The sequence below is a fragment of the Orcinus orca genome, chromosome 19 (assembly GCF_937001465.1).
Source record: "Orcinus orca chromosome 19, mOrcOrc1.1, whole genome shotgun sequence".
Classification (NCBI taxonomy): domain Eukaryota; kingdom Metazoa; phylum Chordata; class Mammalia; order Artiodactyla; family Delphinidae; genus Orcinus; species Orcinus orca.
In genome coordinates, this window is record NC_064577.1 from 19,977,888 (window position 1) to 20,005,417 (window position 27,530).

Below are 27,530 nucleotides of genomic sequence, written 5' to 3' on the forward strand. Positions count from 1 at the left end.
CAGCAACCGCTCGAGAACCATCACCCTCCATGTACAGAGCCCCCCAAAGACTGACAGACACACGCCACATACACACAGCCCCCAAGCCCAGGAACAGACACACACCCATCTTGCCACTTGGTTAAATTCCACATGGCAGGCAGTGCCCAGCCCAGAAGGGCAGCTCCAGATAAGTAAACCGCTCAGTGCATCAATCTCAGCCCCAACCCGGCCGCCTCCTTGCTACAGGTGAGGTGAAGCAGGCCTTACATATTTTATACATGAATAAACTTGCTAAAAGAATACAATTTACAGGGCCACTGGCTGCAGGCTCCCAACATCCCTCCCGCATCTTTTCACTTCGGAGAGCACACGGCAGTGACGGCAGGTGGTGGCCAGTGGGGCATGCTGTCTGGTACCCTACCCGCCGCCCCTCTGCCTAGGCTGTTATTCCAGGGAAGGGAGTGTTCTGTGATTTTCCATCCACTAAATCCTGCTACTGCTCAGGGACACGGCCCTGTGCTCTCTTGCCTCTCCGGCTTTTCCCCCCAACCCTTGGATGCCTTTTAAATGCCAATCCATCTTTGGCAACTCTGATTTTCCAAGGTCTGTTTCACACACGGCTGGGATGTGTTAGAATCGAACTGTTGAGGAATGGGGAAGAGAAGGCCTGGCAGGAGGGACGGATAGGGGCAAGGGCAGCTTGTAGCTCGAGAGGCAGCTGGGCAGAGGGAGGCTGTGCCTGGTGCCAGGCCCACACACCCCCGGGGAGAGGCTAAGGAGCCCAGGGCCGCAGAAACCTGCCCCTAGGAGGCAGAGAGGGAGCAGAAGGTGGGCCACAGGACCAACAAGGGGTCTTTGAGTCCGAGTGTGCTGAGCAAAGGAGGCCCCGGATGAGGCTGAGGTCTGAGACCTCGGTGTGGCCTTGCGGCTGGAGCCTGGGTCCCAGAGAGGGCCACAAGTCTTCAACGTACCTGTTCAGGCTGGGTGGCCCCTGCCCAAGCTGCCGATCAGAGTGAGTGGCTGTGGGGAAGGGCTCCTGGGGTCGGCAGGTGGGGAGAGGACGAACTAAGTCAGGAAGCAGCCCCCCAGCCCGACTCTTGTCTGAAGCTCTCCCAAGACCTGGTTGCAGTTCCCTGCAGACTCACAGACTCAATAAAAAGGAGCAGGTCCCACAACAGGAGGGGAGAAAAGCAGGATGTCAGACGGACACAGGGGAAGAGTGGCAGCATACTTAAACAGAGACCCCGTGAACGGGGGTGGGGGTGGGTGCGAAGAAAAGTCAAATGCACCTGCCTTTGGAGACTGGGAGCTTTGGGTGAACTGCTTTTCTTTTTTTTAACTTGCCTTATTTTCCAAAAGTCTACAATAAACCTGTCCTCCCTGTATAGTGATTTAAAAAAAGGTATTAAACCACCAAGTGCCTTAGAAAACCAAATATATTGCATGATTCCACATTTTATATTTATTACATTTATCATATGTTGTTTATCACATGCCTAGAGAAAAAATGTTGACAATGGTGTGTCCTGGGGGTAGAATTATAGGAGATTTTTACTTGTCTTACGGTATTTTTAGGTTTTTCTAAAATCAACATGCTTATAATCTGCTGGTTTTATTAACAAAATGCTCAGGCCTGAGAAGTTCTTTTCCGTATCAAGTCCCTCCCGCAGCTGCTGAAGCCCATTCTCACCCTCCCGGTGCGCGTGCCCCGGGCGAGGCTCGGGAAAGGCCAAGGACGACTGCCCCCGCCCAGAGCCCCCCTTCCTTCCAAGGCCCAAGGCTGCACCACGTCCGGCGGCCTGCCCAAGCCAGGTGGGGGCGGGCAGAGCTCAGCGAGTGCCCCGGGAGAGAAGGCAGCCCGGGAGTGACTAGCGGGCCACCGAAGGGGCGCCAAACAGGAGCGGCGGCTGGCGGGGGAGGGGCAGAGGTAACCCCAGGCCCGCCCCGCAGAGCAGCGCGGGACTCACGGCCGCAGCTCCCCGGCAACCGGTACCGGACGCGGTAGCAGAACCCGGCCGAAGGCGGACCGCCCGGAAGCCCCGCCCCGCGCCCCGGTTCCCGGAAGCCGCGGGCAATGAGGGGCGGGGCATGGAAGCCCCGCCCCCAGCCCCGGGTTCCCGGAAGCCGCGGGTTGGCGAGGTGAGGGGCAGGGCCTGGAAGCCCCGCCCCGCGGCGGCGCGGGGCACGCCGGGAGGGTCGCTGCCATGGCGACGCAACGGCCGCCCCGCCCCGCCCTCCCCGTGTCGCGCTCTCGGCCCCAGCGGGGCTCATCCGCTCGGACGCGCGGAGGCTCCGGCGCGGCCGCGGTGGGGGCGCCGCCGGGAGCGAAGGGAGGCCAGAAAACGCGGGCGTTTGCCCTCCCGAGGTCAGGGAGGAGAGGACATGGCCCCGGAGGCGATAATGCAGCTGCCTGCGTGTCTGGCCTGCCCGCTCCTGCCAAGCCCTCCCCGAGGCGGAGCTGCGCGCTCCTGGACAGGCGGGCCAGCCCCGCTAGGATCCAGGGTTTGGCCCCGAGATGGCCCCTCCACCACAGTGCAGACGTTCCGCGCCAGGGCCGGGGGCCCGAGATGCTGGCCTCTGCCCACCCACACGCCAGGCATCTGCTGCTGGACAGTGCAAACTCCTCTGCTCGGCTGCCGTCCAGGCCCCCGCAGTGCCCTCCCAGGAGACCCAGCCAAGCTGGCAGCCCGCCAGGCAGACCCTGACCCCTTCTTGGCCTGCATCCCCATAGGGTGGGGGCTCACACGACAGGCCAGGCCAGTCGGGCCGGATGACTTATCTCCCCAGTCCTGTGTGAGTGGCTCTGCCCGGGTAGGTGGGCAAACAAGCCCAGATCTGTTAAGGAGGGAAGTGGCAGGGCTGGGACTCGGCCAGGCTGACTCCAGACGCCTGTCCACACACAGTGGCACTCCCTGCTCCGTGGCCACCCAGCCTGGGCTGGTCCGGCCACCTATCTGCCCAGAGCACTGGCCCGGCCTGCACTCCTCTCCTCCCCCTCCCCCTCCCACCAGCCGGCTTCCCTTCTGAGCCGCCGATCTACAACCACACAAAGCCCTGTTTGTTTGCTTTCTCTGCTGCTCCCCCTGGATCCGATGTCTTTCTCTGCTACCTGCCGGCCTGGCTTCCTCTCCAAGCTGCCTTCCCAGCCTGCTGAAGGGAAGGAGGCGCCGACCATACAGCAAGCCCTGCCTCGTGGCCACCCCATCGTTCCGAGAATCCACCTCCTTACTGCTGGAGACTGGGGACCAGCCAGGGCGATCTGACTGAAAATGGCTTTGCAGCCCCCTCACTGCCTCTCAGAATGTAGGGTGTCTTCTGGGTGGAGCAGGAGAGATGCCTGCAGCCAGGGGCTGGGACAGGGGGAGGGGAGCCAGAGCGGTCCAGCCAACCTCCCCTCTCCTTTTGTGAGCAAGGCCTGTTTTGTTTGTCAATCAGGAAGGCTGCCCCTGACTTCCCAGCAACCCAAGGGGGCTGCCAGAGATAAGGAGATGAATGGGACCAGGAAGGCCAAATTCAAGGAGGCAGAGCGACGCCCCGGTTTCACGGTCTTCACCCACCCTCACTCTTTCTGGGGGTCCACAGGCTGCACTGGGAGCCTGGCTTGGTAGGTGCCCCCTCAGTGCCCACCCTAGGCAGGCACCTGAGCAGACCCCTCAGCATGGCAGGCACCCTCTGCAGTGTCTTGGGAAGCCCTATCGGCCTGAGCTGAAACAAGGCTTTCACAGGCAAAGAAAAATAAACACCCGCATTCCACACCACCTTTTCTACCTGCAGAGTGGGGCTGCCCTCTCTCCTGGTTCAAATAAAGAAACCCAACACCGATGCACAGAGATACCACAATCTCGCCTGGTTCCTTCTACCCAGGGCTCTTTTATTGCGCCCTGCCACGCTGGGTGGCCCAGGGCAGGTCCTAACCTCCCCGGGCCTCCCTCTTCCCCTTCCTGTCCCCTTCCATGCAGAGTTTAACCCTTACAGCAACTCCAGGATAAAGGTATGGTTACGCCCGCTTGACAGATGAAAGGAGGCTCCAACTTCCAGACACTAAAACTGCTCCGGTCAGAATTCAAGCCCACTTCTGACTCTAAAATTTCCCACCAGGTCACAGTACTATTTCACAGTCAGAGATTATCTGCTGACTGGATGAGCGACCACCATGAGGAAGTGAGCAAGGAGCAGGCAGGGCCTGGCTTTGGCGCCCAAGAGATGTGGTTTCCAATCGCATTTGGTCGCTGTGTGACCTCATGCAGGTCACTTAACCTCTCTGAGCTTCGGTTTCCTTGATAATCTGTATGAGGCGGTTAATAAGGCTTACAGAGGACCACCCAGTGCCAAGCACAAAAGCAGGCACTCATTAAATGACGGCTTTGCTCCATGATCCCTCTCGGCAGCCAGAGAGCCAGGCATACACTTAATAGAGGAACCATCCCCCATCTGGCCCTGCTGCCGGGCGTGCCCCCTGTCACCATCTCTGGCCCTCTGGAACGCTCAAGCTGAGCTCCCCAGGCTCCTGTCCTGTCCAGGAGACCAGGGCCTCTCTGTTTAATCTGCCAGGGAGGGGGCCCCAGGGGTCAATGTCACCCCAAGGGAACAAAGCCAGCTCCGTCCACGTCCTGCTGGACTCGACAAGAGAGAGCCACTCGGTTAAGTCTGACCTGGCAAAACGTCTGTTTTTAGTGCTATTTTGGGCCATGGTGGGGATTTTCTGTGCTCCTCTCAAAGGTACCCTAAACCGAATTCCTTCCCATCTCCCCATCCCTGTTTGAAATGAAAGTATCGTTCTTCCTCTTCTTTTTATCCTGCTTCTCTTTCCCACCTATCAGATGGATGCAAATGAGAGAAGGGGCAGAGCTGGGACCCCTCGGAGGGCAGCATTCCTCCCCCCCACAACCAGTCCCCCAGAACACAGCAGGCTAGGAGACAAAGTTGCTTCAAACCAGGCAAAGCGGAGAAGTCCTCGGCCTTCCGGTTCTGGAAGCCCTGAGGCCGGGTCATTGTCTGCTGCCACCCCAGACACACACCAGGCGTCTGCCCCTCCCACCACACACCTTTGCCTTTCTGCTTCTCTGCCTCTGCTTGGGCTGCACCCGCGCCCCCAGCCTGGAAGCCCTCCCCCAAGGCCTCCCCTGCGAGGAGCACCCTCTTAGCTGCAACACGACCACATCTGAATCCACATCTATGAATCATGTCTTTCAGGTCCGCTCCCCTACCCGACTGTGGGCTTCAAAAGGGGAGGGGCGGCCGTCATGTAGTCACCCATTTCTCCAGGGCAAGGCTGCTCAAACCCCATCAGCACTGTTGACATTTGGGGCCCGGTAATTTGTTGGGGGGGGTGTCCCCGGCCTCGACCCACTAGATGCCAGCATCCCCCACCCAGTGAAGACAACCAAAAATGCCTTCAGACAGTGCCTAACGTCCCCTGAGGGACAAAATTACCCACAACTGAGAACCACTGCTCTGAGGCCTGGCACCCCGCCCCCCAAAATGAGTGAATGCACGACTCTCCCTTCTGCCCCCAACAGAACAGGTGATTTTCATTTTACCTCTTTTCCTCTTATAATCATGTACAAATTTCATCTTCCCTATCAGACTGGAAGCTTCCAGAATACAGGCCCATTTGACCTCAGCTGTATATCAGAGCTGATCACCGGTTACCATTTTGCTGCAGGAATAACTCTCAGAGCATCAGAGAGCACCCGACTAAAACCCAGTTCTGCTCCCCCTTCCACACCCTGCCCCGGGCTCCTGTGTGACTTTGCGTCAGCAGCTAAGCTTGTCTGGGCCTCAACGTCTCTGCATCACTGTAACAATTCTTTGTCCTATTAGCTAGTGGGAGGGTGACAACGTCACACCTCCAAGGAGCTGTAGTGCCCAAGAAGAAATCTTTCAGATGGTTTTTAATTTACATTTTCTGAGAATTATTATTACTAATAGGCAACATCATTAAGCACTTTGCTATGTGCCAAGAACAGCTGAGCGCTTCACAGGCATCATCTCATTCAATCCTCTTCAAAGGGAAACGATGACGTCGGTACTATTGTTTCTGCTGTCTATAAAGGAGGAAAGAGAGGCCCAGGGAGCTGGGGGAACCTGCCTGAGCACATCCAGAGGTGGTCTGCTGGCCTCTGGCAACCGAGGATGCCAATCAGAAAACCCGTTCAGCTTCAACCCTTGATACTGAAATTACTTTTCGAAGTCTGAAGCCCGCCCGGTGCAGGCAGAGTTAGACCTTCCCAGGTGGACAGGCCTCACCCACTGGGGTCCTGCTGCAGATACCTGGCCCCAGGGCCGCACGGAAGGTCTGACTGCAGAGGTACCTGGGGCAGTGGCCTGCCTGGGCCGGGGCTTGAGGGCGGGGCTTGGAGGGCTGCCACCCCCTTCCCAGGTGTCACCCGTCTCCGGAAGGCCCTGGCTGGACCGTCTTCCCTCAGTGCTGAGCGGGCGCTGAGATTCTTCAGGGCAGGAATAAAAAACAACCATCCTCGAGCACCTTCTGTGTATTTCTATGTATTAAAACAGGCCCTGTCTTAAGAATTTTATCTGCAACAGCTCACTAGTTCTCCCAACAACCCTGAGGCAAGCTCTGCCATTTCCCCCATTTTACAGATGAGTAAGGCAAAGAAGTAACTTGTCTGAGTTTGCAAGCGGCAGAGCCGGAATGTGAACCCAGGCAGCTGAACTCTGAAAGGTGTTCACGGCCAAAAAGTCTGTGTTTACGGCTGTGTTCCCAGCACCCTGGTGTGCGGGAGATACTCAGTATGTGATTTATGAATGAATGCACAAAGAAATGAATGAGTTTGTGGTCACACTGCTGCCCAAGTCCACCTATAGCACCACTGCTGCCCAAGTCCACCTATAGCACCGGGGCAAAGCCTCTTTGCAAACAGAAACTGGCCGGAAAACTGTAATTCTCACCTGCCCCACCGGGTGACAGAGACACGCAATCCATCCACCTCAGCCTGGCTGGGGAAGGAACAGGCATCAAACTCCTGGTTTTGGCCAACGTCACCGCAGGGAAGGCTAGGGGAGGAGTGATAACAGCGACCTCTTCCCCCAAAGTCCTTCAGCAGAAGGAGTACTGGTCCCTGCCGTGTCCACGGGCCAGCAGCCAGCGACTCGGGGCCTGTGACTGTGCCCGTTTCAAAGGTGGGGAGACGGAGCCCCTGAAAGGACGGTCGCACCTGGATGTGAACCCGGGCTGGCCTGTGTTTCTGACCCCATGCTTTCCGGATCACAGAGCACACTGAATGCAGCAGTTACCGCCCCCTCTCGGACAGGAGGGGAAATGTGCTGGGGTGGGGGGGGGGGACGGGGGAAGGGGGGACGGAGAGGGCGTGACTTTCCTGAAGCAGCAGCTGGAACTCAAACCCTGTCCCGATTCCAAACCCAGGGCCGCTCCCCTGCTCAGCCGTGCTGCCCAGACTGGACTGAGGCATGTCTCCAGGGAGGGGACGGGAGGAGAGGGGGCCAAATGCGGCGTAGTCTGCACCAGCTCCCTTGGGACCCCCAGCCTGGGGCCCGTCCTCACCCTGAGGGGGCCCCAGCCCCCGCACTGGGCCCCTAAACCTCCTGACGGCTCCTCTCCGGGCTTGCGGGACCCCCTCCTCCTGAGGCCGATCACCATGCAGAAACTGGACGCCTGCTGTCCACTGGCCCTGAGCATCTCATCTCCGGGGCCGGCGAGCCCAGGGCCAAGGGGAAGAAACGTGGCGGGGAGGGGGTGTCTGCTGGGTGAGCGACGATCGGGTGGTCACAGCAGAGCCCCGGTGCTCCTGGCCTGTCCTTCTGTCCTTCCTGACTAGGCGTCCTTCCCACGTCGCCCGCTCCTCCTTCCCACCAGCCCCACCGGTGTCCCACCACCACACACGCTATCCACACAGATTCGAGAACCAGTAGAGCAAAAGCTCTCCTCTGGCAGCCGAGCCCCATCTGCACCTCCAGCTGCTGGCACCCACCCTGGTGTCACATTCCAGTCTCGGATCCCGGTGACCCACCCAGGCACGGGGCACGGCTCTGCCTCAATCCCGGGAAACAGGACGAGCCAGTTTCTCCTCAGCCCCCCAGAAGGAGCAGGGGCCCCTCTCTGGCCTTGCCGGTCTCCTCTGAGGGTGATGAATAGAATCCCCTGACTGGCGCCCCAAGATCCCACAGGGGCCCCCGAAACAATGCTGGGCTCCCCCACCCCACCTCGCCCGGCCCTTCCTGCCGGGAAGACTTCTGAGCGCCCCGCGCCCCCGGCCTCACCCTTGGAGCTGGGGCCGCACCGACGAGGCAGCCGAGCTCTGGGCCTGGATGCCCCGGCCTCCTGGGGAGGACAGACACCGACAGAATTACCGATAATTCTGTGATAAACGCTATGCCTCAGCCGTAGACAAAGGGAGATGACTCAGTTCTGCCGTGGAGGTCAGAGAAGGAGGGGACAGGACGTCTGTTTGGGTCTCGGGACGCAGGGAGGAAGGTGAAGGGCAGCCCAGGTGGAAGGAACAGCCTGGGCCAACGTACAGAGGCAGTCATGCCAGGGTTGCGTCCTGGGAGGGGGCTCGGCTGTGGCAGGAGGGGACGGGGCCTGAGTGGGACCAGAGCAGGCGAGGACCAGAAAGGCCCGCACGGTGCGGGAGGGACTCCGGAGCAGACCTTGATTCAGAGCGCAGCCGGAGCCCCGGGGAGTCACTGCCGTGGTTGAGAAAGGTCACTCTGCAGTGTGGCCCATGCTGGGAGGGGGCAGGATGGAGGCAGGGAGGCCGGTGAGGAGGCCGCGGCAACAGCTAGCCTCTCCCACCACGTTCTTTCTGAGCCAAGTCCTCCCTCCTGGCCATAGGACACCGGCCATGTCCACTGCAGCTGCCGAAGAATCGCTGGTGTGTTCCCTTTGCCAGGAACGCCCCCTCATCACCTACCTGTGCTCCAAGCACCTGCTCCAAGCCCCCTCTGCCATGAAGCCGCACCTCCACAAAGCCCCAACCCTGGTCAAGTTGGGACATACTCATCCTTGGATCCTAAACTCAGGCTACCTGCCCACCATCCTGGAACTGGCTTCCGTGGTCCCCTCTGCCCCTCCCCGTGTGACCAAGTCCCGCCAAAGACACCAACCCACTCCTTCCCACGTTGTCCCCAGAACACCTGTCAGTGCTTCCACGCGAGGCCCTGCTTCCTGCCAAGACCTGGCGCGAGCTCCCACTTGTCCCCTTGGGTACCATCTGGTTCTCACCCCTGGGCTGTGACCTTGGAGGCAGGTGCATTAAGCACAGAACTTCGAAACCGTGGGCCCTTGGAAAATACCTGGTGGGCCAGTGAGCCCCGGTGCCTCTCCCGAGGGAACGCTGCCCGGCGTGCAGGGCCCCGCCTGGGCCTGCCTGCGGAGTCACACGTCGCTGGCGGGACATCCGTGCCCAGCCACAGGCGCTACTAAAGCAGCGAGGTGCAAACGTGGACGGCCATGGGAAGACGGTGGTGATCGTAACGGTGACAGTGGCAGCTAACATTCATCGGGACAAGTACTGTTCTCAGCTTCACAGGTTGACGTGGACTCACTCACTTGTCAAAGCTTCACCACAGTCCTCTGAGGCTGGTACTGTTATTACCCCCGTTGCACAGATGGGGACACAGAGGCACAGAGAGGTGAACAACTCATTCAGGACGTGGTGGAGCCAGGAGTCACCCAAAGTCTTGCCCTGGAGCACCCCACCTGTGACCCCGCCAAGACAACAGGAGGGAAAAGGGAGCTGACACTAAGAGCCTGAGGGGCGGTCTCGTTCGGGGTAAGAGAAAACTCTGTATTTGTGTACGTGATACACGTATGCATGAGAGAAGAGCGAACCACATTCGAGGTGTTAACTGCGGTTACCTGGGGGGCCCTTGTACTCTGCGTACTTCCGGGTTATTTACATTGTTCACAATGAGAACAAATCCATGTCTTACCTGAGAAATTCAAAAAGAAGAAATTGAGAGAAACTGTCAGGGCCTCAGTTAATGTTTGTTGAATGAATAGAAGGCAGACTCATTTCCCAGGCCTGTTTTTTCAAACTCTGGGTAGGACCCATTAGTGGATCGTGAAATCAATTTAGTGGGTCACAGAGAGCAATTTAAAAAAACAACAAAAACCAAATAGACTAGAACAGAAAGTATCAGACCAGGGTACATAACAGAGTAAAGAGCTATGTCACTGAACTTTTTTTTCCAGTTACACACAGTGGGCGTGAATGGAATTGTGACCTAAAATGCATTTCTTACTATAGGTCACAGCGGAGAGTTTGGAAGCCACAGTCCAGACTAAAGAGTCTAAGGAGGGATAAGCAGGGCCCCTGCCTGCAGGGGCCTCCTGGTCAACGGGGAGAGAAAGACCGTTACGGGGCAGGTGACCCCCCCCCTCTGTTTAGGAAGCTACTGAAGCTTCTGGCTGTTGGGAAAGGTCACACTCAGCCCACTCCAGACTCGGCTTCTGGGGCCGGGATCAACCCTGGACACATTCTCCTTTCCAAGCCTCTTGCCTTTGCCACAGTTTTGGGGCTGAGCCTCCCCCAAACCAGAATGTCTGTGTCCACTCCTCTGTGTTACCCAGAAGGCCACTTTTCCTAAGGACTCCCTTCTGGACACTCCTGAGGCCCTCACTGTCAAGGGGGAGGGGTGGGAAACTAGAAGATTCCTTTCCAGCTTCCAGATCCTGAGGCCACGTCCCAGGGAAGCCTCTGGAAATGCAGCTGTGTGGTCAGTCGGGAGGGGCCTCCACTGAGTCTGCAGCGAGGGCTGCCCCCACCCAGGGTGCGCCTGACCCCAGGCAGAGCCAGGTCTGAATGGAGGATGCGGTGTGGGGAGAGAGGCAGAGCCCCCAGCCTGGGGCTCCCACGGCGCTGGCGCCTCCACATCAGAACTCGCCTAACCCACCCCGCCTCCCCTCCCCGGGCAGCAGACAACTAAAAAAAGATAAAATAAAAAGAAGTAATTCCCCTGCTCTGACGTCAGCGCGAGGTCTTAACAGCCCAACAGCGGCATGAAACTGGATTGCAACCAGATGTAATGCCCTTGAATCCTCAACACGCCGCTGCGTTGGAAGACAAATGGGGGGGGGCACTCTGGGTGGAGGGAACCGTGAGGGTCCCGCACGGGTCCCGGATCGGAGCCTGCGGAAACCCTGGGAAGCCCGGGGCCCGGGTCGCCATTCAGGCGCGCTGCCTCCCCTCCCCCAGCCCCCCAGTAGCGCATTGTTACTCTCGACAGCCGTTTCCATTCAGGCCCGGAGCCCCAGCGCCGCGCCCGTCGGGGGCTCCCCGAACCAGGGCACGGCTCGGGCCGCACTCCGGCCCCTGGCGTGGATTTGAGGCCGACCCAGAACCCAAGAAGGGAAACAGCTCGCTGGGAAAACGGGCGCCCCAGGAAGCTGGGGCCGCCGCGGCCTCGGGCCTGTCTGGTGTTTCGCTTCCCCTCCGCCCCTCTTCGGCCGCCCCCGGCGACCAAGGCTCCAAATGTCAACCCCGCGTCCTGCAACACCCCCCCACCCGCCGCGCTCGGCGACACTGCCTTGCGCCCGGTCCCCGCGTCCTCCTCCCGGGTCCCCTGCCTCCCAGGCGCGGAGCCGCGGGGCCAGGGACACGGCCGGTGCGCAGCCGTCCGTCCGGGAACACGGGACTCGCGTGGCCGGAGCCCCCACTGTGACGTCACCCCGAAAGGCCCGCGCGCCCCGGGCCTGCCCGCGTCGGAGCTCCCCGGCCTCCGGGGCCGCTTCCTGCCGGGTCGCGCGGCCTGCGCACAGGCCCGGGCGCCGCCGCCCGCGAGGGGGCACCGCCGCGGGCTCCGCTGAGAGCCCCGCGCGCCACCCCTCCCCACCACGGCCCTCGCCGTCCCTCGAGGCCCTGGCTCCCACGCCGTGGCCCCACCAGGCCCCGAGTCCCCCCGGAGAAGTCGGCTCCCCACCCCCCACCCGGACGCACTCACAAAGCTCGCCTCCGGCCCCGGCGCCGCGCGAACGCCCCGGTCCCCACCCGCACTCGGCTGACCCCCGGCGCCACCGCGCGCACAACCCCCGCACCCGCGACCCTCGTTCCTCGCGCCCGCACCCCGCAGCTCCCCGGACGGCCATCCGGTGACCTCGCGCCCCCCGCACACAAAGCACTTCCCCGCGGCCCCCCGCCCCGCCGCTTGGTGCTCACCTCAGCGCGCGCTCACTCGGGGGCCCGGGTTCTGGCGCTGCGACTTCGCTGCCCGGAGACTCGGGCGGCCATGGGGGTCGGGGCGCGGCGGCCCGGCCGGCCAGCAGCCAGGCAGGAAAGAGGGTGGGCCTCGGCGCCCCCTCCTCGAGCCGGCGCTCGGGCTGCGGGCTGGGCGGCCTGCTCGGCGCGCTCTCGCTCCGGCCGCGCCTCGCTCCGCACCTCGCCTTCCGAGCGCAGCCGCGGGCAGGGGCGGCGCCCGGGGCGCGGGGACCGGGCCCTGGCTGCGCACCGCCGGGCCTGCTGGCGTCGCAGGGCCGCGGGGAAATGCGGTCCCCTCCGCGCAGGAAGAGCCGGCGGCGGGCGGCGCGCGGGGGGAGAAGGCGGCGAGAGCGCGAGGAGAAAAGTTCCCGGCCGCCTGGCTGCGCTCGCTCGCCGCCCGGGAGCCAGGTGGGCCGCGCGCCCCGACAGCACCCCCTGGCGGCCAGCGCCCGCCGCGGGCCTGGGGGGAGGAGGCTTGGCGGGGGGACCCGGGGGGCCCTCAAGCACTCGCGGGCCGGGGTCGGGGCCGGAACCTCGGGCGGAGGACGTGGACCGGCACCGGTCTTCAACTGCTCCCAGGCTCTGGCCGGGTCCCTGGGCCAGGCTCCCGCCCTCACCCCCCACAGCCCTCCCGTGACCTCCCCTTCACAGTCTGGGAAACGTTCCGACCTCTAAGCTCAGTAGGCCGCCGAGCATGGATTTCTTCACTTACTGGCACCTCGCTGGACGCAAAATCAGCAGAGACAAGTGGTCCTGTCGTCATGGGGCTGGCACCCTGGTGGGCAGAGACAGACAGCAAACAAATGCTTCCACACGTGAGGAAGATCGTTCCAGGGACAAATGAGCGCTAGTCATTAGTGAAGTGAAGAACAGGGGCTACTTAGCTGGGTGTGAGCACGGAACTGACCGTTCCTGGCAGGGGGAGGAGCAAGTGCAAAGGCCCCGAGGCAGGAGAGAGCAGGGGGACAGGCAGAGCCGTAGGGAGGACCCGGGTCTTCAGCACTACCAGGGCCTGGTGGGGACCTTGGATGCAATTCTAGTGCCATCGGCAGAGCTTGGGCAGAGGAATGCTGAATGAATGGGTGAGTGAACCTATTATGAGCTTACAGACTGCCTGACTTCCTGCCCCAAAGCCTCCACTCGCCACAGCCGAGGCAGAAGGCCTCCTGCTCCCACCCAGCCTCTGGGGTCTGTTGGTCCCACGAGCAGGGGAGGGCTGTCAAGGAGCCAGGGTCCCGGGAACGCCAGCCTCCTCACCTGTAGGTAAGGCCAGGTGGTGGGTACGGTGCTCTTACTCTGTGACAGAGGACTGTCCCCCTGTTTACACGTCCTCTCATCCGATCCTGACACCCACGGCCCCCTCGCCCCCCAGGAGGCAAACCCACCGCTTTTGTTCATGAGGAAACTGAGGCACAGAGCAGTGAAGTCATCTGTCCAGGGTCTCAAGCTAAGGTGACAAGCGAGACCCAAGACCTGCACCCAACTCAGCCACCACCCCCGAGGGCGAGCTTGAGAGCCGGACAGCAGCGGGATAAGAGGGTGCGCAGCGTGGCTTTAAGCACAGGTTCTGGGGGAGACAGACCTCGTCTCTAAGTCTGGCTTCTCTGGGCCCAGCTGGGAGGCTTTGGAAAAACCAGTTGACATGCTGAGTCGCGGTTTCCTCATCTGTAAAATGGGGGTAAGAGTAGCACCTACTTCCCGGGCTCCTGAGGACTAAAGGAGGTGGGAGTGTGGAGCGTCGAGCTCGGAGCCTGGAGGCCATGAACACTGTTAGTGCTTTAGGTCACGAGGTAGAGGAGGGGGAACGGGGCTTCCATACATCCAGGGGCTTCTACCCCCTGCCGTGTCCAGCCTCCTGCCCTCCCTGCCCTCCCCTGCTCTGGGAAGAACCCAGGGAAGGCCTGGCACCAGGGACCTCGGTGGGCGGTGAGAAGAGGGGGTGTCCCGGGGGAGAAGGAGATGGCGTGGTCTAGGCACTAACCACTGCCTTTCTGAGGGCCCGTTGTGCACCAGATGCTTTCCGTGGGTGTGAGTTTCCTAGGGCTGCTGCGACAAATGACCACACGTTGAGTGGCTTAAAACAACCCAACTTTATTCTCTGCAGTTCTGCAGGGCAGATGTCCGGAATCAGCCTCAACAGGAGAGTCTGTTCCCTGCCTTTTCTAGCTTCTGGAGGCCACGTGCATGTCATGGCTCGTGCCCCCTTGGTGACCTCCAGGAACCAGAAAAGGCAGGAAATAATCGCTTCTGTTGTCACAGCTCCTGCTTCCTCCCTTGACCTTCTTGCCTCCTCTTATAAGACCCTTGCGATTCCATTCGGGCCGCCTGGATAATCCAGGAGGCTCTCCCATCTCAAGACCCTAATTTAAGCACACCTACAAGGACCCTCCACCCCCTGTTTTTTTTTACCACATAAGGGAACATTCACAGGATCTGGGGATCAGGACCCAGATATCTTTGTGAGCTGTTATTCAGCCTCACACTCCATGCATCCTCTCAGTGCTCCCTCATCACAACTCATTTTACAGATGAAAGAATTGAGGCTCAGAGAGGTCAGTCCCTCATCCCAGGTCACACAGCAGGCAAGCTTTTTCACCTCTCCCATGCATATTCATTGAGTGCCCACCGTGGGTCAGACACTGGGTTAGGTTCTGGGTTGCCATGTAAGAGCTACCTGTGAAAAACGTGCTGTGGAGCCCAGGCACAAAGTGTCGTGACCTGGTCCTGTTGAGGAATTCAGGGAAGGCTTCCTGGAGGAGGTGACCTGTGAGCTGAGATCTGGAGGGTGATCCTTAGGCCTCTTCAGAAGGCTGGGTAGCCCAATTTAGGGAGGGGAGGCTTCTGAGCAGGAGAGTGCTCAGTCTGCTGTGGGCACCATCAGGGGTTGGTCAGCAGAGCCAGGCCCCGGGAGACTTCTGCTGAGAAGCTACTTGTCACCTCTCATGGGATGCGGTGGGAGGTAAGGTGGGAGTGGGCCCACTGCCCAACACAGACACCCAGTAAAGACAGTGCTGCTACAAAAATGTCGAACTTGCAGCCTCGAGGTGGGATCCAGGCTGTGGGCTTGTTTTGACTGGAGAGAAAAGTGTCTAAAGATTTGGAGTTGAAATACCTTTAAGGAACATAAATTCTTGCGGCCCTACCACTACCCACACCCACATTTAAATCACCGACTGCCCCCAAAGGCACTGGGTTTGAGATATCCTCCCCGCTCCCCAGGGGTCTTAAGACTCAGTTTTGCATCTGTGCCTTGGCCTGGAACTCCCCCTCGGTTTTCTCCTAGGCCAAAAGGAGACAATGACTCCCGGCCGAGGGAGAGAGGTCCCCGGGGCTGGAAGACAGGGAAGGGGGATCCACCTCCGGACAGACTCCCGTACCCTGAGGGACTGGCTTACTGGTGGCTCGCCTCCGTGGGGACATCCCCAGTTCAGGAGCCGCCCCCCCTTTGTCACACGGAAGACCAAGCACAGGGAGGGGAGGCACCTGGAGCGGGGCGTGCGGCGTGGGCTGCAGGTGCGTCTGAGGGCCCAGCTTGAGCTCTGCGCAGCCAGCCTGCCTACCTGAGGAAGCTACATTAGGGAGGGCTAAAGTCCTACCTTGTCTCAGCCGTTGTGGATCTCTGCGACAGAGAACCTTTGTCCCAGCTCACACACCTGTCTCTTGGTGGTTATCACACCTTGACTTCCTGGGGGAACATTCCTTCCCACTCTCTGCCCATGTGGTTCAGCCTGGGCTGACGCTACCTCCGGTACACAGAGATGTTCCTAGGATTCAGGTTTAACCAATCAAAGTGCCCCATTTCCCTGGCTGCAGTGGCTGGTTCAGGGATGGCCACATGACCCAAGGCCACTGGCAGTTTTGCAGGAAGCGTTGAGCTTTGCTGGAACCTCCAGGGGGTGTTAAGCTGGTTGGTTGTGGGCCTGAGAATAAAGCCAGTATGTAGGAGAGCAGTGTCAAAACGCACGTAGAGACACCAGCTGGGCACCTGGATCCAGCTACACCTGAAGCTCATTACACACAAGCCAGTAAGTTTACCTGTTTACCTAAACCAGCCTAAGTTTGTTTTCTGTCGCTTGTCTCAAAGAGAACTAAGGCTGCTTTACCTGGAGAAGAAAAATGAGGGTGAGGAGGGGAGGGGACTGACTTCTCCAAAGATCTGAAGGGCTGCCCTGGCCCTGTGTACTCACATGCAGGTTGTGGGTTTCCAGTGAGTGCATTTTGACTCTATGAGGCAGAACTTTCCCACAATAAGAACTGTTCAGAGGAGACCATGCACTGCCTCAGGACAGAGGAAGTTCCCTCCTTGGGGCTGTGCAAACAGGCAGGATGTGGTGGAGGGGACTCAGGCTGGCTGCAAGGACAGCGGTCCTGTCATCAGATGGATATGAGCTGGGACCTCAGACCAGCTTTAGTGGACAGCTGGGGATCATCAATGACTCCCAATGTTTAATTGTAAAATATTTAAGATAGTCAAGAAGGTACAAGAAATATTCAGTGATCACCCCTGCATCCACCACTGTCAGCTCGAGAAATAAAACCTCATCGATACAGCTGAGCTCCTGGTCATAGACCCCCCCCCCTCCAGCTTTAAGCTGTTACTACGTGTGCACCGTCCTAAAGGTTGTGCAGGTCACAGGTCTTTCTTTAACAGAGGTTTGAATTGCCATACTTTCAGGCTGTACAGACTTTTTTCTTATTACCAGTGGTGAAAATAAAAGCACTTAGGTACTAATAAAACATGAATATTTTTCTTCCTTCCTCCCTCCCTCCCTCCCTTCCTTCTTTCTTTACTTCTTTCTTGTAATAAAAACCTATTACAGAAGCAGTCCCCAAACCATTTCTTACCGAGTTTATATGAAAGCTATTCCGCCCCTGCCCTCCCAGCCCCTACGCCCCGCCCCCTCGCCCCCTGCTCTGTGTCTGGGCTCGGTCTCCCCTCTGCACACTGTGGCCCATCACAATTTCAGGGCTGTGAGGATTGAGGCTGAGATGAGGCACATCCAGCACTTGGCTCGTCCCCTGGCGTGTAGGTGGTGAGAGCCAGGTTCTGGCGCTAGTTAGGACGATGGCTGTCCGGGCGAAGTGCTCCAAGCTCTCCGGCCCCTCCCCTGCTCACCCGCCTGGTCCAGGCTGTCCTGAAATCCTGTCGGTTCTACACTCTGCTCCCTGCTTGGTCGCGGCCTCTGTAACTTGTCTCCTCGCCCTGTTTCAACACCCCCATCCACCCTCTTCACGGTGGCCCTGTTCTGTTCTGCTGTGTCCCTCCCCGGCCTGCACTCCCCACACACACCCCAGGGCTGGCCTGGCCCCTGCACATCCTTCCAGCTCTGCCCTGCAGGATGCCTTACAGGTCCCTCAGTTGCTTCAGCTCCTACCTTCTGAGCGTCCCCACGTGCCACTACCTCTGCCTGAGACACCCTTCCCTCCCTGCCCCGTGTGGCTTCTCCCTCCACACCTTTCCAGGCTCAAATGAAGAGTGGGCTCCTCGGACTTCCCTGGTGGTGCAGTGGTTAAGAATCCGCCTGCCGATGCAGGGGACACAGGGATCGATCCCTGGTCCGGGAAGACCCCACATGCTGCGGAGCAACTAAGCCCGTGCGCCACAGCTACTGAGCCTGCACTCTGGAGCCCGTGAGCCACAACTACCGAAGCCCGCACGCCTAGAGCCCGCGCTCCGCAACAAGAGAAGCCACCGCCATGAGAAACCCGCTCACTGCAGCGAAGAGCAGCTCCCGCTCAACGCAGCTAGAGAAAGCCCACACGCAGCAACAAAGACCCAACGGGGCCATAAATAAATAAATAAATAAGTTTAAATCTTAAAAAAAAAAAAAGAGCGGGCTCCTCCAAGAAGCCCTCTCAGACGTCCCCCGTCGCCTGAGGCCCTCCTGTCCCATTCCCAGTGATCACTATAATTGTAAGTCTCTCTGGCTCCAGGTCATGAGTTAGTTCCTTGAGGGCAGGAGTGCTGTCCTCTTTAGGGCAGACCAGCGTTTTGCACAGTCATTTTAAAAACAATGCGTCTCAGTTTTCTAAGCTCTTTGCACTGTCCACTCCGGTCAGCCTCCCAAGAGCCCAGGGAGGGGGCACTGCATCAGCCCATTTTACAGATGCGGAGGCACCAAGAGGGCATCTCCCGGAGCTGCCGTGACCACTGCCGCTGACCTACTGCCTTAAGACCGCAGTCCTGGAGGTCAGGAGTCCAGCTCAGCATCCCTGCGGCTCCAGGCGACGGTGGTGTCTCGCCCTTTTCAGATTCCAGGGGCCGCCTGCGCCCTTCGGCTCGTGGCCACTTCCTTGCCTCTCTGCTTGCATCGTCACCTCTCCTCGCCTGTGTCGGTTCTCCCCCGCTTCTCTCCTGGAAGGACACTTGTGATGACAGTTAAGGCCCACCCGCATAAGGTGGGATCATCCCCACATCTCAGGATCTTTAATCACACCTGCAGAGTCCCTTCTGACATCTGAGGTCACACTCCAGGTTCTGGGGATTGGGGTGTGGATAGCTCTGGGGCCATTATCCAGCGGCCACAGAAGTGTCCCCAAGCGGCAGAGCTGAGGCACCCCCGCTGGTCTGGCTCCAGTCTCTGTGCCACACGTGGTGCCTCCCATCCCGGAGGTGTGTGGCCTAGCGGACCGCGTGGGGCAGGGCACTCGAGGCAGAAGGAGGAACGCGACCCCAGCCTGCAGGCAGGGAGAAAATCCACACAGCTCTGTGGGTGGAGGGAGAGTACAGGTTACGTGGGCCCCGTGAGGCATCACTGTCCATGGCGGGCCACATGGAGGCCATGGCCAGGGAGCCTCCGTGGAGGGTGGGGCACCACTGTCCCTCCCACCTCCTCCCACCCCCACAGCAGGGCCTGGACGATGGTCGTTCCAGAGAATGCACCGTTTAGGACGTGCCAGGCAGAGGGCCAGACGGTTTTTCCTGTCTCATTTAGACTTGACAACCGTAATCTCTCGTGTACCCATTCTGCAGATGTGCAGATCGAGGCTTATCTACAGTGGCTGGCGTTTCTTGATCACAGCCAAGTCCTGTGCTCCCTGCCTTTACAGGTCCAGTCTCCCAGGATGCCCATAGTGCCCTATAGGGAGGAACTGTTCCCCATCTGATTGTACAGAGGGGAAACTGAGCTGAATGATCAGAGGATTGTCACAACACGGAGGACAGTGCCTGGCAGAGGGATGAGGCCCAAGCTGGCCTCCAGAGCCACACTTTGGTAGGGAAGCAGAGGGCCCCGAGGTCACGTTCGGGTGGACTGAGGGGCCCCGAGGCCGCTCCCTCTCAGGCCCACAGAATGGCAATGCTGCAGCCAGCAGGCAGCAGGATGGGAGCTGCGGGGAGGGGACAAGGGGAGTGGGGGCACCAGGGGAGGGAGTGGAGGAGGGGGAGGGGAGGGAGTGGGGAGGTCCAGGAGGGTCACCATAGTAACGGAGCCAGCTCTGCTCTCAGGCCCGGCTGCCCCTGGGGAAGGAGATAAAACGTTTTCTATCGATTTCTGTCTGGAAAGTCATCGGTGATAAGCTCCTCCGGCCAAGATGGGGCTGGAGGCCTGGCTGGTGGGAGCGTGCGTGGTGACTGCACACTCCCGGGCTGCGGAGTCGGATTGGGAGGTGGCCAAGCCAGCAGGGGCAGGCTGGGCAGGGAGCCACGTCCTGGGCTTCAACCTCCCGCCTCAGTCTCCCCTTCCACTCGGCGGAGCAGCCGCACCTGGGCTGCCCGCGTCCCTCCCGGCTGTGATGTGTCAGGGCTGAATGACGGGAGGAGAGGGGCTGGGGCCCGGCGGGCGTGGTGGGCCGCAGTGCTGCTCACATGTACCGTCTCCATGGGTGTCCACCTGCATCTGCGGCTTCCTGCAGTCCACAGGCGGTAGGGTCTGCCTTGTGCCAGGTGTGGGACTGGGCAGGGAGCAACGGTGACCAAAGCAGACACAAATTCATGTCCTCGTGGAGCTGACATTCTGGGGGGTGGGGGGAGACAGACAAACACATAGATAAGTAAATACACAGGCTAGTTGTGAGGAGCTGGCTCTGAGTTACTTAAGTAGGAAGTCGTGGAGAGCTGGAGGGGGGTGCCTGCCCTGCCACGGGAACAGCAGGTGCAAAGGCCCTGAGGCCGGAATGAGGGGGATGGGAGGAGGCCTGTGGGCCAGAGGCGGTCAGGAAGGGCATGGGTGGCCACGGAGAGACCTCTGGCAATGATGCTGAGTGAGGGGAACACCTGTCCAGATGGGCAACCACGGGACTGGCCAGGGTGTGGGCCGTGGGTTGTGAAAGTTCTAATCCCAGGTATACTCCGAAGGTAAAATTGACAGGGTCAGAAAGAGAGGAGTCCAGGGCACCTGGGGGCTTTGGCCTGAGCGACTGTCCTCGTGCTTGCCTTAGGCAAGGGGCCCGCTCTTTGTGGGTGTCTGAGTGAGGGTGGGGTCGTGTGTCTGCACACGCGGCTGTGAGCATGTGCCCTCAGAGTCCAGGGCAGGGCTCTCACCCCTTCCACCACCCCTCCTGCTTTCCCAGGTGGGGCACCAGCCCCAGCTAAGCAGATCCCTGCCCACCTCCTCTCTGCAGCCCCCAGGGCCTGGGGGCTGGGAGCTGGCGAAAGGCAGAGGGAACGGGCCAGGAGGGGCCGCGACAGGCCCTCAAGAAACACTCGTGGAGTGAACGTGGGGACTGTGGATCCAATCCCTCCGGGGGTTGCTGGGGTCCGTCCTGGGGCCCCGAAAGGAGGAATCTGCCCCCCGAGCCCTCACACCCTGGGCCTCTCCCTCTGGAAGTCAGGAAGCACCCATGGGTCCATTCAGCTCTCAGGCTTCCTCCACTCCCCTCCTCCCCACATCCTGCCCAGCCTCCAAGACCAGCTCAAAGCCTGGCTCGGGGAACGCGGGGCCCGGGTCACCAGAGGGGCCCACTGTTGCCACCTGTTGCCATGTGTCCTGGGGCAGGTCTACCTTGCGTCCACCCCTCTGGACCTGGAGCTGCGGCGCCTGTCCCGTGCGCTGGTCCTGCCAGTTTCTGACCCGTCAAGGGGGCTTCGGGAAGGTAGGAGGCGGCCCGGGTGTCCTCCCCATGCTCACTCCCCCCAGTGCCACCCCCGGCCCCGTTGCCCCCCTGCCCTTCATTCTGGGGGTCCCCGCAGGCAGGCCCCACAGGCCCCTGAGGCCCTTGACGTTGGTACCACACAGGATCCGGGGTCTGTCGCTGTACACGGCTCCCCTCGGTCATGCACTGGTCACGGCCAGAGCCAGCTTCAGCAGCGGGCACAGCTCAGACCCCGCGTGGTTCTCTGTGGCCCATTGAAAACGGCCCCCAAAGACACCCACGCCCCAACCCCTGGGACCTGGATGTCACTTATATAAACAGCAAAAGGAGTCTTTGAGGGCGTGATTGAGCTGAGGACCTTGAGGCGGGGAGATCGTCCTGGATCATGCCCGTGGCCCTAAACGCCACACAAGTGTCCTCAGAGAGAGGCCGAAGGGATGTGATCCGCCGGGGAGGAGGCCACGTGGCCACAGAGGCAGAGATGGGGGCGGGGCTCCAGCCACGGGCCTAGGAAGCCACAGAAGCTGGTAGAGGAGGGAGTGTGCCCGCCAGCACCTTGATTCGGCCCAGCGATACTGGTTCTGGACTTCCGGCCTCCAGAACCGAGAGAGAATAAATGTCTGTGCTTTAAGCCACCACGTTTGTGGGGCTGTGTTACAGGGGCCACAGGAAGCGAATCCTCTTACATTTTAGGACTTCTCGGCTACCACTCTGAGCCCCCTCCCTGCCCACTGCTCACTCGGAGCTGGGAGGTGAGTGTGTAGGGTAGGGGGTGGTCACTCACTCCCGCAGACCCCCAGGGGCAGCTGGAGGGGAGGGAGGTGGCCGAGGCCCAAAGCTGCTGGACCCTGAGCTCAGGCCTGGGCTCCTGGGGATGCCTGACCTCTGCCCAGCTCCTGGGTGTCAGGGTGCCGCTGGGGCCACCCTGGAGAAGGCGGCTGGGCTCCTCCTGGCCTCGGAACAGAGGGCACAGGATGTCGTTACCCCCAACCCTTGCCGGGAGCTCGGCAGGAGGAAGCCCACAGAGCAGGGCCGTGTCCACACCTGCGTGTGTGTGCGTGAGTGTGTGCGTGCTGGGGTGTGAGGCACAGATGCGCAGCGCTCCCACACTGGTAGGGAGTAGGTGTGCGTACCTGGTACAGACCCAGCTGAAAATGCAGGTGTGCCACAGGCAGCCGGCTTCCTTCCTGTCTTTAGATCAGTTTAAATCCTGTGCTAAGCCCGCCTCCAGCTGGCTGCTGGGAAACTAGATCTCAGCCGTTATTGGAGCTCCCATCCCCTTCAGTGACGCGAAGGTACTCAGGCCACTCTGAGTCTGGCCATCTTATCTGGCAGGGCTGCGGGTCAGGACAGGTGACCGCCTCTTCCTGGCCGGGAGAGACACCAGCAAAACTCCCTTGGAGAGGATATGCGGGGGCCACCTGCCTGGTGGAGTGGGGGCAGGGCGGGTAATGAGCGGACAGAACAAAACCAAGATGAAAACCCACGTTCGATCGACCGTCTGGAGCCCTGGAGGTGGCTGCTCACAGAGGTGTCAGTAGCCACGTGGGGCTGTTTGAATTTCCACTAATTAAAGGAGATAAAAAAAAATGTTTTCTGTGGTTTCTCGGTCACACCACCCACAGCTCAGGTTTTCGAAGCCACGTGTGCCTACCTCGGGGGACATCACGGAAAGCGGGGGGTCCAGCGTGACACGAGAGCCGTGCTTTTGAGTGGAGAGGACTGCCCGTTTTACAGACGGGAAGGCTGGGACCAGACCCAGCTCTCAGCCGCTGGACACTTCAGCTCCTCCAGGCTCCATCCCATAGTAACCCCAGGACGGCCCGGCAGAGTGAGCGTCGGTGCTGTCCTCTGCTCCCCCGCGCAGACGAGGGCTTCAGGAGAGCGCTCGTGCCCCTGCGGGAGGTGGAGCCCCCCCGAGCCCGGCATGTTGAGTGGCCCTGTGGCTCCAGCCCTGCCTTGGGCTGGCCACCTCACTTCTCTGTGACTCAGTTTCCCTTCCGGGAGATGGGGACTGTGACAGCCTCACAGGGCTGCCACGCTGTTTCTATAGGTTAATACCTGTAAAGCGCTCAAGACACAGCCTGGTGCGCAGCAAACGCCACGTCCAGGCTCTGACATTTCAGAGACGGTGGTGTTCCGCGCAGAGGAGCAGGCCCTGTGCTGTGTCCGAGTGACCGCGGGTGCCGGGCTCCTCCCCCAGAGGCTGGGCTGGGACTCGACTGGACTCAAACCCCTACCTCATCCGTGCTTTAGCGTTCACTTGACAAGCGTTTACTGGGCTTGCTCTTGGGGGGCACTAAGCTCATATGATATAAATCTGGAGCTCTGGGGGCCATGCAGGCCAGGGAAAGCTGATGTGAGAATGAAGTAAACCAGCAGAAAGGGAAACCCAGAGGAAGCCTCCTGATGATGTCTGAGAGCTGGATCCAGCTCTGTCCGAAGCTAGCTTCTTTCCAGTTACATTCACCAAATAATTTTTTCGTCATTTGCAGCTCAAAGACTAATGGGAGGCCGGCTCATCCAACCCCTTGGTCCTGAAGCCAGATCCTTTTCCGTAAGAACTCTGACAGCTTCTGCTTGAATGCCACCCATGAGGGGGATCTCACTACCTTCCAAAGGATGGCCAGACTGCTTGCTGCTGGAGAAACCACGCTGCTGAGATGAGGCCCAGGGCAGTGGTCCAGCTTTCAGCCCTGCTGGCTACCTGCTGGGTGACCCTGAGCGAGAGACTTGCCCTCTCTGAGCCTCAGTTTGCCACCTGTGGAATGGGTTCCCTGGCAGTGCTCATCTGGAGGACATTGAGGACGCAGGGAGTAAACGTGTGTGAAGCGCTGGGCCCATGCCGCACCCGGCACAGACCCTGGGGAGCTGGAGCCTCGTCCCCGAGGTGGGTGAGGAAGCGCAGTTTCCACACACGTCTGAGAGGTCAGCTCACGGCCAGGAAGGGCTGGCACCAGGGGTCTGCGGGGAGCCCAGGAGCATCGCCCCAGCCGTGACGCACATGGTTTGAATCCTTCCTGGCCGCTGTGCACAGCCCGAGCTGGCGCTGTCCGTTGTCATAGCGATGGAGGCCCGCTGGAGTCCTGGGCTGTCAGTCACCTGGGCCTGGGCTGTGGGACGCGGGCGTGAGTGGCTTGTGTGCCCGTGTGTGTGTGTGCGCCACACCTGTGCGCAAGGCTGCACGAATCTACACGTGGAGCCATGTGGGCAGTGTGTGCGCAGCGTGTGTCTCTGGCCTGAGGCCGGGTGGGCGAGGGGTGGCCCAAGTGTCTGACTGCGGCCCTCGTGGGCACCCCTTCTGAGCCACAGTTTCCTCCTCTGTGGACACAGGAGGTTGTGAAAGGCAATCGCAGCCGATATTTCACATAATCTTCACGTGAGTCCAGGGACGGCAACGTTTTTCATTCAACGTGTCTTTATTGAGGGCTGACTGTGTGTCAGGCCCTGTGGACTCAGCGATCAAAGTCCCTTCCCTTGGGAATCTTCAGCCTGATGGGAGATGGACAGCACGCAAGTCAGCCAATAAGGACAGTGCGTGATGGGTGGTCAGGGGGCAGGCCTGTGAGCAGAGGCCAGAGGAAGGAGGGACATGCAAGCAGAGGGACCAGCAAGTGCAAAGGCCCTGAGGTTCAGGTGCTGCGGGGCCGATGTGCTGGAGCAGTGTGGGCTCCACAGCGAGGGGCGTGTCAGGTCACCGGCATTGATGGGAGGGAACAGAGGGACCAGGGCTGTCCACAGGGCCGGGCCGGCCGGGCCTTGGATGCCAGGCCTGGGGAGGGGGTTTAGTTAAGGCCGAGGAAGCCTGGACAGCTCTTCACCTTGGAAAGGCCCAGTGAGCCTGGGGACTGGTGTGGAAGACGCAAGTGGTGGGTGACAAAGAGGTGGGTGACAAAGCTGTCTGCTGGTGGCAAACAGCTCCCCTCTCCTCTTGCCCGGAGTGACTCTGCTCCGGCCCCTCTGCAAGCTCTGCTCAGCAAAACAAACCCAGAACCTTCACAACTCATAAGAAGACAAACAACACAATCAAGGTGAGCAAAAGACCCGAGCAGACACTTCCCCACAGAAGAGGTACAGAGGGACGGTGAGCGCAGGGGACGATGCCCATCACAGCCGCCAGGACGGCTACAAGGGAAAAACGGTAACACAAGTTCAGGGGAGGATCCGGGACACGGGACCGGGGGAGCGCTCACACAAGGCTGTGGGAATGTGAAATGCACAGCCACTTTGGAGAACAGTCCGGCAGTCTCTTATACGGTTAAATATACGCTTACCACACAATCTAGCCTTTCCACTCCTAGGTGTTTACCCGAGAGAAGGGAAAACATATGTCTGCACACATGCTTGTGGCGGTTTTATTCATAATTGCCCCAAACTGAAAACAACCCAAATGTTCGTCAACTGATGAATGAATAAGCAAATGCGACACATCCCTACAGTGAAATATTATTCAGCAATAAAAAAGAATGCACTGCGGGATAGGCAGAGCCATCAGTGAATCTCACACGTGTTTCGCCGCACGGAAGGAGCCGGATCGCGAGGCCGCAAACTGTGATTCTGTTTACGTGACGTTCTGGGAGCGTGGAAATGACGGGGACAGAAAATGGACCGGTGGCTGCCAGGGCCCGGGGGTGGGGAGAAGGTCAACCCAGGGGGCACCCAGGAACGTTCTGGGGGTGAGGTAAGTGTTCCGTGTCGTGACAGTGGTGGTGGTGGTTACACGGCTTTACATATTTGTCAAAACTCACAGAAGTGTACACTAAAAACCGGTCAGTTTAACTGCATGTCATTACACTGTACTGATCCAGCCGCAAAGCCTGGGGCTCATGACTTCCCACCCTCCACTAGAGCCACGGAGGGACCTCCGGAGACACCACTCTCAGCCCCGTTCCATTCGGCCGCCTGGGCCTTCATCTGGCTGTGAGAGCAGAACCAAACATTCTCAATGAAGGTTTGATTGACTGCTTTGGAAACGATTCCCTCCCCAAACTGAGGGCCCTTGTTTTCAACAGCTGAGGAACAGCCGCGCCGGAATGTCAGGGGGTGCGGAGGAGGTGGGCGTGCATGTGTCGTGTGCATGAGGCAGGGCTCCGTGTGGTCCCCCGGAGAACGTGACGTCTGTGACCACCACGGGCGCTCTGCTTCCCCTCCTGGCACTAGACACGGTGGCACGACGCCCCCGCTCGCTTTGAAGTCAGGGTGGCAGGAGACTTGCTCCGGCCAATGAAATCGCGCTCCAGGAAGCATCTTCCAGAGAGGGATTGCAGTTCTTCCCTCTCCCTTTGCCCGAACCTGCCCACCCTCACCAAGATCGAGCCTCGGCAGCCTGGGTGACTCTGACGTGGGGTGTCTCCCTGCCCATTGGGTCAGATGTGCAGCGTGAGCGAGAAATCACTTCTTTCTTTTTCGTCCTTTCCGCCCTTCTCATCCTCCCGACGGTGTCTTTCACAGAGCAGAGGTTTTAAATTTTAATGAGGCCCAACTCGTCGATTCTTCCTGTGATGGATCACGACTTGGTGTTGTATCTGAAAAGTCATCGCTCAGCCTTTGTTCTCTTAAGGCTTAAAAGCCGCTGAGGTTTCGGGGCTGCTTGCTACGGCAGCATAACCTCGTGTGTCCTAACTAATGCAGCAATTAGAACAGGACTGTCGCTTGGCCTGCAGAGTCAGGCTCCAGAGCAGACCGTCCAGCTCTGCTACAATCCAGACAGTGGGGAGTCGGGGACCCCCCGCCCCCTGCCAAAGCTGGGCCAGGATGCCGCTGCCACCACAGCAGCCCCCAGCGTTGGATCCTGGAGCCGACACCCCGCCCCCAGGCAGGGAGGAGCCCCTCCCTCCCTCTCCTTCCCGGTCTGGGGATCAGCCTCCTTCCCGGTCTGGGGATCAGCTCTTTGAACGGCCAGAGCAATATCGAACCCAGAAGCTGGCCGCAGGGGATCGGGAACAGGGACTCAGCTTTCTGGCCTCGCTGCCCAGGGGGGCGGAGAAGGAGGTGGGGATGGGGGATGGGTGCTGAGGGCCACTTGGCTGTGGCCCACAGTAGGGGTGGCCAGGGAGCACTGCTGCCAACAGAAGAGGCTAGGGGTGGCTGGTGGGAGGGGAGGGGGCTGAATGGGCAGGTGGCAAAGTATGAGGGCGCTTGGGGGGAGGGCAGGGCGAAGCTTGGCCCTGGAGAGGGCAGGAGGGGTGGGGAGGGGTGGGGAGGGGTGGGGTGGGGTCCAGAGATGGATTACTGTTTGATCCTGGCTGTGGTCCCGGAGAGCATTCCCCCCAAAGTCATGGGCACCTAGCCCCACAGAATGTGACTTCCTTTGGAAACAGGGTCTTTGCAGATGTA

At 59.9% G+C, this 27,530-nt stretch overlaps 2 protein-coding genes and 1 long non-coding RNA gene across 7 annotated transcripts in view; 2 read left to right on the forward strand and 1 right to left on the reverse strand.

Annotated features, from left to right (window-relative positions):
* Positions 1 to 12,604, reverse strand: part of RAI1 (retinoic acid induced 1) — a 105,794-nt gene extending 93,190 nt beyond the window's left edge. For all 3 annotated transcript variants that reach the window (XM_049701960.1, XM_049701956.1, XM_049701957.1), the window contains exon 1: positions 12,123 to 12,604. The gene's annotated coding sequence lies outside the window, so the exon portion shown is untranslated. The remainder of the gene's footprint in view (positions 1 to 12,122) is intronic.
* LOC105747857 (translation initiation factor IF-2-like) lies at positions 11,439 to 12,059 on the forward strand. Its single transcript, XM_012531932.1, has one exon. The coding sequence runs from the start codon at positions 11,439 to 11,441 to the stop codon at positions 12,057 to 12,059; it is 621 nt and encodes a 206-aa protein (XP_012387386.1).
* On the forward strand, positions 12,482 to 17,970 carry LOC125962093 (uncharacterized). 3 transcript variants are annotated; one of them, XR_007473500.1, is made up of 4 exons: positions 12,482 to 12,569; positions 13,295 to 13,424; positions 13,534 to 13,700; positions 17,625 to 17,970. It is a non-coding gene; the product is annotated as an uncharacterized LOC125962093 (long non-coding RNA). The 3 variants fall into 3 exon arrangements; XR_007473498.1 differs by lacking the exon at positions 12,482 to 12,569 and having other exon boundaries at positions 12,821 to 13,424; XR_007473499.1 differs by lacking the exons at positions 12,482 to 12,569; positions 17,625 to 17,970 and adding an exon at positions 14,266 to 14,291 and having other exon boundaries at positions 12,821 to 13,424.
* The last annotated feature ends 9,560 nt before the right edge of the window (positions 17,971 to 27,530 follow it).